The sequence below is a fragment of the Pelecanus crispus genome, chromosome 2 (assembly GCF_030463565.1).
Source record: "Pelecanus crispus isolate bPelCri1 chromosome 2, bPelCri1.pri, whole genome shotgun sequence".
Classification (NCBI taxonomy): domain Eukaryota; kingdom Metazoa; phylum Chordata; class Aves; order Pelecaniformes; family Pelecanidae; genus Pelecanus; species Pelecanus crispus.
In genome coordinates this window covers 63,926,014-63,935,135 of record NC_134644.1, presented here as the reverse complement: position 1 = coordinate 63,935,135, position 9,122 = coordinate 63,926,014, and the positions used below count along the sequence as shown (strand labels likewise).

General features: G+C 39.9%; 1 protein-coding gene across 1 annotated transcript; it reads right to left on the bottom strand.

The window, feature by feature from the left end:
- Positions 1-330: 330 nt before the first annotated feature.
- Positions 331-5,508, bottom strand: CCDC201 (coiled-coil domain containing 201). Its single transcript, XM_075705020.1, has 3 exons — positions 5,502-5,508; positions 1,359-1,927; positions 331-417 (listed from the first exon to the last, which is right to left on the bottom strand). Exons 1-3 carry the CDS (start codon positions 5,506-5,508, stop codon positions 331-333), a joined length of 663 nt encoding a protein of 220 aa, XP_075561135.1.
- Positions 5,509-9,122: the final 3,614 nt, after the last annotated feature.

The following is a 9,122-nucleotide window of genomic DNA, read 5'->3' as shown; positions in this document are numbered from 1 at the left end:
CCTAGAAGATTTGAACACTACACAAAATATGGTCAGGAAGAGCTGTGGCAGGATGAAGAATGATTCTTACACAAAATTCTCCCTCCCTTCTTTGTTCCAGGCCTTCAGCCATTATAAATTAACATTGGCTCTCATGTAGAGGCACTTCTTAATTTGTACCCCACTTCTCCTAGATTTAAAGGGCAAAAAGAATCACAAAAGCAGACAAAGAAAAAAATTTCAGAAGGAAAGAGAAAGTCTAACAGGCACTATAGTCAAGTGTGTGATTTATTGAAACTAGCTATTCCCACTAGAAGAATGTGATAGCACTAATTCCATAGGTAGTTCAAATCAAGCTTCTTCAATTGTCAGTTCATGTTCAGTTGCTTCCTCGACGTTTTTAAGTTGACGAAGCAACCATTCTCTTTGTTTCTTTCTCTGTTATAGAAAAGAAAATATTAAGTCAACCTAATCCATTCAGATGTTACCTGCTTTTAAAAAACAAACAAAACAACCGAAAACAAATGAAAACTCAAAAAACATATACACAAAGGCATTATGAACCCAACTGGATTTTGGCTGAAGTTTTCAGTTTGTTTTAAGCTACCTTTACTCTCAGAGTGAGCAAGTTTTCCTGAGTTTCCAGCACACCCATGAACAGTATGGTACAGGGGAAAAAAACAAACCAGAACAAAATTTGATGGCTTCACACTGACATGACAGCCTTCAGAGTCTAACATTGCTGCCTCCCTTTCCTTTCTATGGGCTTTACACAGGGCCCTTGCCAATAATCAGAGTTCTAGGAAATCAGGTTCTCATGCTCCACAGCACAGAAAAATAAAGACCTGCATAAGGTCTATTAATCAAAGCTTTTCCCAGGAAACCCTACACTAATTGAAGGGCTGCATACAAGACCCCATTTGCAATGATTAGCATTCTTTTTATAAAGCAGTACAATTTGGATTAAACAAGGAAAGAAGTAGATTATTTGTTTCTCCAGTTTTAGTTAACTTGCCAACATTAAGAATCTTGATAATTCAAATCACTGATTTCTTTCCATTCTTAAGTTTATCCTAAAGAAAGATATATTTTAAAAAAAATGTACTTCTGCACTCATGTACAAAACTAGTCATGCAAGTTCACAAGCTGAAGCAGGTACTGGTTTGGAAGACTGCATCCCATCCAGTCTGTGATTAGGAATGATACCACAGAATCTAGCAGGTTATGACCCAATACATAAATATGTGTTCTCCCTGGTAAAGTTGTGGAGTTTTTCTGTAATTAAAATAGTCCCATATTACTAGAAAGATCTGTATATATTCAGCATTAGTAGGAAATTGTATAGCTTAGTTGTTTCATAACTAAGGAAAAGCAATTACCACAAGAGCTTTATCAATTTTCTTCTTTCTGGTTTTTACTATTGGCATATCCTTTATCCCTGGTATTCCAGTAATAAGCCATGAAGGTCCACTCTTGGGAGTTACTGCAGCCTCCTCAGATGCTTTGGTGGGAGTTTGAGTTTCCACATTTGGGACAACCTTGTCACTTGGCTTTTCATTTGACTCATCAGAGGCCAACACCGTGGAAAGCCTCCTTCTAGAAAATGCAACCCGAGAGCTTTGGCTTATGTCTTTGTTTAATTCTTGCGAGTCAAACACTGTTGAAAGCCTTTTTGGGGACATATTAGGGAAGTATGCTTCAACACGTACTAATGATACTTGAGATAATGATCTACTTAGATTTGATTTTGGCACTGGAGATCCATAAACTCTCTTACTGGCATCTTGGTCCTTGATTGACTGATTTGTCAGATCTATAAGAGATGGCATTGTTCTTGAAAGCATTGAGTCCACTGGAGTGCTGTGTTTCACCATTCTCTTTTTCAGAGATCTTTTAACATTCAGAAAAGAATCTTCTTCCTCTGACATCCTGAAGTCAGGTTTATTGCCTTAAGAAAGTAAGAGTAGAAAATTGTGTCATTGCTCACATAACAAGAGATGCCACATAAGGTGTTCAGCTGCTGCAAAAACAAATACAAGATGTTCCTTTTTTTATGTCTGCATTCTGTCTTTACATAGAATTTGTCCTTTGTATAGATCAGTGTTCTTCAGGGGTTTAGAAGACCCATATTGAAAACAGAACATTAGAAGGCAGCTTGTCATGCATACAACACTTACTCCATATATGCTAGACTTTTTTTTTTTTTTAAACAAATCTCATTAACTGCAACATCATTAAGAGTGTTTTCTCCTTCAGAGTATACAACTAATTTACTTTTGGGGTTGCAGCTGCTAACATTGGGTAGGTAGATAAAAACTGTTCCATACCAGAGGTATTACCATAGTGCAGCAAAAATTCAAGTGCTCTAGAGAGATGTGCAGAGGAGTTCTGGATTCAGGCAAGAATCTCTTACTCCAGTTGCCATTTTGTTGCTCATATTTTCTTAAAAGGGGGCTCACAAACCTCTCACTCCCTCTTACTTATTTGACATTTGACTTGCTTTTTATGCTGATCCTAAACTTCAATCCTAGGACAACTATGTTCTCTGCAAGTCTGTTTTCAGCTGAATTTACAATGATGGCAAGGTTGGTTTTGTTAGTAGCATTTTTCCTACCCACTTGCCAACCCCCCAACAAAAAAGAACTTGATTTCTTATACATGGAGAAGTCAAAGATAAATATATCCAGTTTAATGTATATTTAAGACAAATATCTTAATTAGATGAGCAGTTAAGTACTTCCGGTAACTGTTGAACTCTTCACTTTCATGAGGCAGGTCAGGTATTTCACACAGGTTGATTGCATGAAGCTCATCAAGGGAGCAATATGTTTTAAGTGCCCATATTCTAAGCCCTATAGATCAAAGGCCTTGACAGGGATTGGGGAGGGACAATACATGATGACAAAGTGGGGTACAGGAGGACAGGGAGATATGTTTACTGAAGTAAAAGGCATCAGTTCTCCATTCCTTGTCAATGTTTTGCACCTGTGTAGGGTCTGAAGTAGAGTTTCACATCCACTTTGTGTTTCTAAAGAATAGGAAGCAAGAGGTAGAGCACTGACTGTTCAATACAGCAAGTCAGGTGTTTTGTGGTTTTTTTTTTCTCCTTAGAAAGGGGAGGAGGGAGGGAAGAAAACCCCATTATCACTTTTATTTGGATACCCATTTCTCCTCTCACTCCTTACAGTGCTCGCTTGTGTGACACATTAAAACAGCACTCAGCCTACAAACACTGCCTTTTTCCCTTCCTGTTCAGGCAGGCTTCCTTTAGTCTTTATCATAGAAGATTAAAGGCAGTAAGCTTGCATAGTTAAACTTAAAGAGGGAACAAGGAGTTTGCAACCACCAACCCATCACAAGCCCATCCTCAGCTATACATTTTGATACCTTCCCCTTACTCATTAAAGTTTAGATGGTCAATTAAAAGATATCTTTAAATAAAAGTTAGTTTTTAAAGAATGTTTTCAACCAAAGCTTCTGAGAAAAACAACAAAATGTTTTTTTCCTTCACACTTTTCTGTGCTTTAAAGATACATATATACAAGCAACAAGCTTTTTCTGTTCAGTTGTTTTAATAACACCATTATAGATAAAGGAGGGGAAAAGTCTAAAAACAACAGAGAAAGATAAACCATTTAAGAATTCAGAGTCTACTATAGAGAATGTATCTTGCAGCAACTTTGACAAAAAGAAAATAGCCTTACCAGACCTACCAGGCCCCCTCCAATATCTTCCTCTGCTTCTCAGGTAATCTAGTATCAGCTGCTATTTCTTATAGCCCTGAAAGCCTCCCAACATCCTTTGCTGCAGACACTCCCTAAATCACACATTTACCATTTTTTAGGAGTTTTAGCAGTGCTGTTCATTGAATAAACTACTAAATAGAAATCTAGGATGACTTAATCATAGGAAAATGGGCTAGCCAAGTTATCTATGTGCTATGCTTATTGCTATTTAATCTCTGCTACTTGCTGCCTATTTCAATCACAAATACACATCTAGTGGTTAATTGGCTTCACATGGCTGCTTAAGGCACATTGAGGATCTGTCACAAGATGGATGTATGTTGATGGACATACATATGTTGATGGAGTATATCTGTTCCTATCCCGATTTTATTTTCTCACTGCTTCTTTTGCTCAAAATATAAATGAGAAAACAAATGTTAAATCTGCCATGAAAAAGCTCTTCTTTTAGAAAAATAGGTAGTGAGAATAAACTGAAGATTATTTTATGGCATTCTGAATTTCACAGTGTTTGCAGCTAACAACTGTGGAAATGGCAGCATTTTATCTTGAAGCAAGTGGTTTCAAAATATCAGCTCTTAGATGAGAATTGCATTGGCCTGAAATGGTCAGGTGGAGGACCATAATTCCTGTTGACAGAGAAAACCAGCTTGACTGCACCAGCCCCGCTGAATTGCAAGTCAGCTCTGTGGTGGGTGGCAGTAAACAGCTGCTACCACAACACTGTAGAGCAAGCACAGGTGTGAGGGAGCATGTGCACAAATTTTGGGGTAGCCCCTTTTGACAAAGCATGACCTGTGGACCTTTAAAATCTAAGCTGATCAGACAGACCTAATTTCAGGGCTTTATGCAGGTGACCTGAGGTTGTAGAGTGCATCTAGTGCAGACAGAGGGGCGAAGGGCTGATCTTGCCGGGATTTGAACTTGTGGTTCCAGGGAGTCTGGGCATTTCAAACCTAATCATAAACCACCCTCTCTTGCCACATTAATAATTGCACTATGAATAGAGAATTGGAGCTACCAGTTCAATATTTAGGAATAACAGTCTGTCAGTATATGAGGAAAGTTGCTAGGTTTAAATTATGTGTCCCTAAGGAACTGAAAGAGAGCTTGAGAAATGGAGGCACTTTACAATCACATGGATTGCACGAGTAAACATCCTGGAAATAAATAGTCTGTCCAGGATAAGCTATTTATTTCCTAAACTCCCAGGGGAGGTTCCTACAGGAATATTTTGAAAACTAAACAAAAACTATTTTGAGATATTTGTGGTGGTGGTGGTGGGGGGAAGTTCTCAGTCCTTTATAAACATAGAAGAGGCTAGACCAACCCTTACTTCATTTTGAATATTAGTAGTTAGTTTTCAGACTAGTGGCCTTGTGGCTTGGTGAGCAAACCCACCAGGTCAGCCATACTGTCCCTTGCAGAGCTCAGCAAGCCAGTTCCTTATATAGCACAGAGCGGAGAGTGATGTCTTGACATAGTGTTGCAATGTTTGCACTGTCCTGCTGTGTTCAGCGGGACATAATATCGCCTCTCCCAGCGAGGCAGTGATGCAAACAACGCTGCACAGCATGAAGCTGCACGAGAAGCTTTTTGGTGGTTCTGAGCAAAATTGACATCATTTCACTGGACCTCTTCAGAAACTCCTGGCCTTGGCTTCCAGCTTGTGCTTTGCCCTCCTCGCCATGCTTGCCCCCACTTTCTAGTGTATTCTTTTCGTGGCATCTCACAGTCCACCAGTGCTGTCTGTAGTGGCATCATCTTTATGCCTACCTTCCATGGCCTTTTACTGCAAACCTCTTAAAAAATAACCTTCCCCTTTCCTGCAAAGCCATTACTTGCCGTTTCCTCTAGTTCCTTACCAAATGTTCTCAAGATATAAATTAGGAGATTTGCAAGTTGTTTTCACTGATAGCCATGGTTTCTCTTATGTCCTACAAATTTAGCTTTTTATGAAGTGGTGGCAGGATGTTACAGAGAACAGGAAGGGCATAACTATGCAGAGATCAGACAGAAAAGAGTCCAAAATTAATGTAAGCATACAGAGCTCAGCAGACCAGTTGCAGTGATGATACTACCTTGGCCTTGGTGTATCTGTAGCCTGGACATGAAATGTCCAAGCTCTGGCATGAGTGGCACCTTGAAGGCTTCTTGTGCCTTTCAAAGAATGATACATACTGTGTCCTGCACTCACACCTTCTCCTTCACTAAAGTTACATTCCTTGATATGACCATCTTCCTCCTCAGCATTGTCTACCTGATATTTTTGAGCAATAACTCCATAGGTCTGGATCCAGCTGTTTTGTCTATGTTTACAGACCTTCCTCTCTTTTGCTGTGTGATGCAAGATGACACACAATTCTAGCAATATTATTTTGCACCTCCGTATATGTTATATCAAACCTCCCACTGCTTTATGTTTATGGCTTGAAAGGTTCTATTGTTGATCTCATTTTAGGGGATAACTTCATCTCCCTTTCTAAATTTGTTCCAAAAATACAAAACCCACATAGGAAATTATTTAAATGTTTTTACTGCATTCCCTTGTGGAAAACATTAATTCTTAATATTTTTACTTCCAAAACCAACAAAAGTGGGGAAAACAAAAACAGCACAGTGTTTTGTTCAAATTTCAGCCCTTTCACCCCAGTTCAAATGCATGAACTCACTTCAGAGATGTGGGAGTCTGTGAAGGCCTCATCTGGAAGATGAGGAAACAGGAATTATTTTTCAGTTTACCAAGGAATAACATACATACAGGGACATAAAGGGACACCTTTTCCCTTGGTGTTCTGGCCTAATCTGAGAGAGTGCACTTCTTCAGTTGCTGCTCTATTAATTTCTTCATTTCCCACTCTGATGATGTCACCAAATAGTTTTCCTGAAGGGAACTTGAATGCTGAACTGGCCCTTAGCTCATATGCTTCCCTAACATACTATATTAAATTGGATATATAATTCTAGTTTGTGAAGTCAAAAATCTTGCAAAAGTGTCCAAGCAGTTAGGAGCTAGGTGCAGTTTTTCCTGGGCAGAACAGTATCAGGCCTTCTGCCTGGTCTTGCAACTAGTCTGATGTTTTTCTTGGTGCAGAGGGTTATTCCACAAAGAAGTATGTAATAGGCAGTAGGAGCTGGTAAGTGGAGCTCAGCACTCTACTCTGTCTGACAACCCATGGTGGGATAACCCTTGTTTGGAGAATAGGAAGGAAGAAAGAAGAGCCAGAAGAAGAATACAAATGGTGGTAGGGAGTAAAAGGAGGGTAAAAAGAAGAAGAAGAAATTAAGAGAGGGACATAAAAATGAAAATGCTTTCCTGAATTTAGAGCCAGGTGGAAAGAATAAATTAGAAGAAAGGTTAAAGGAATGGGCAAGACAACGATAAAAATAAGAAAGAAAGGAAATTAAACTGTATTTCCTAAATGATTTAGAAGACTTAGACCCAGATTATGAGTTGTTTATGGATGAAACCCCATGAAAATGCAAATCTGATTCAAATTTCCATAACCTATTCTTCCTGTATCTGAGTTTTGTGTATAGGCAAGTCAAACAGGAGTACTCTGAGACAGCTGATCAGGCTGAACTCCTCAGTGGAAACAGGAGTGGAACGTTTCATTTGTTGACATGCAGGCTGAAACCAGCAGGAAGCCTCATCATGAGCTAGCCTCTGCAGACGTAGTGCCTCCCTTGGTCTTTCCAGCATTACGGTACAGTGGGGCATGCAAAAGGAGCAGAGCCTCTGTCCCAGTGAATCGTAGGCTTCTTGGGCAGCCACAGACATTGAAATGGCAACAGTCCAACACTCCGTGTGGACTTAGCCTCTTTAGGTACATAAAGCTGCACAGAAGAATGCAGTGGGACTTTTCAAAAGCACCTTAGCACTTTATTTCCACTTATTTCAGTAGGAATTATGTGCCTGGGTACTACTGAAAATCCCGATATTCGTGATGGGGGGACAGTCATTTTATATATGTGTTTTGAAGACACTTGAGAGAAGAGAAGAGAAGAGAAGAGAAGAGAAGAGAAGAGAAGAGAAGAGAAGAGAAGAGAAGAGAAGAGAAGAGAAGAGAAGAGAAGAGAAGAGAAGAGAAGAGAATATTTTTTTCCGTTGAAGGGACCTACAATGATCATCGAGTCCTACTGCTTGACCACTTCGAGGCAGACCAAAAGTTAAAGCATGTTATTAAGGGCATTGTCCAAATGCCTCTTAAACACTGACAGGCTTGGGGCATCCACCACCTCTCTAAGAAGCCTGTTCCATGGTTTGACCACCCTCTCTGTAAAGAGATGCTTCCCAATGCCCAGTCTGAACCTCCCCTGACGGCTGCAGCTTTGAACCATTCCTACGTGTCCTCGCACTGGATGCCAGGGAGAACAGATCAGCACCTCCCTCTCCACATCCCCTCCTCAGGAACCTGTAGAGATCACAGGGGTCGCTCCTCAGCCTCCTTCTCTCCAAACTAGATAAACCCAGCATCCTCAGCCACTCCTCAGAGGACATGCCTTCCAGCTCTTTCACCAGCAAAATCTTTGCTGAAACCTTTAGAAACCAAGGACTGTATGAATCCTTTGTGGTCTGCTAAACAAGCTTTTCAGTGCCTGAAAAGCACTTATGTACATTTATGACCTTGCTCTCCAGCAACTTTAAAGTTTTCACCTTTTGGAAGACTCCTCATGGTAGAACTCTGTTGAATTATGATCTTATGATCACTGGAGAAAAATATGGCATTATTTATGACATTAGTGCAGAAGTGGTATCTTTGCAACTGTTGGAATATCCCATTTTTCAGTGTGGCAATGACCTTTTTTCTGGCCAGAGGCAAGGTCAGCGTCTTTGGCTACAGTGCCCAGGAACAGACCTAAGTGTGGTGTAATTCCCACTCCAACTCCTGTCATAGGAGCATCTCATAAGCAGCCTGAGAGGAAGGCTTTAGGGAATCCTGGACAGATGGTTTGGGAGTTTCATAAGCTATCAGAAAAAAATGGCTCTGTACTAGCAATACACTGAGTCATGATGTGTGCTTCATGTTATATATTTCTTTATAGATTTTATTTATAGATTTTTGGGTAGTGTACCTCTGCTGTGACTGGATCTGTCCAGCTGGACAACAAATCTGATTTTGCACACTCAGAACCACAACTTGATATACTAACTGGGTTTCATGGCTGCTCAGAAAGTCAAACCCTTATTTAAATGTCTAAATCACCTTCCATATGATTCATTTTAGTGAGAGTTTGAGGAACAGTAAGACTTGGCTCTTTGTCTCTGAACGATTGCAAATATTCTTAAATGCTTTTAATTTAGATGTTGATGTTATAAAATTTTCACCTAGGTCCACCAATTGCAAGGAATTGCAAGTAGTATTCTAACAGCCAAATTTTTTTTCTGCTGTAATG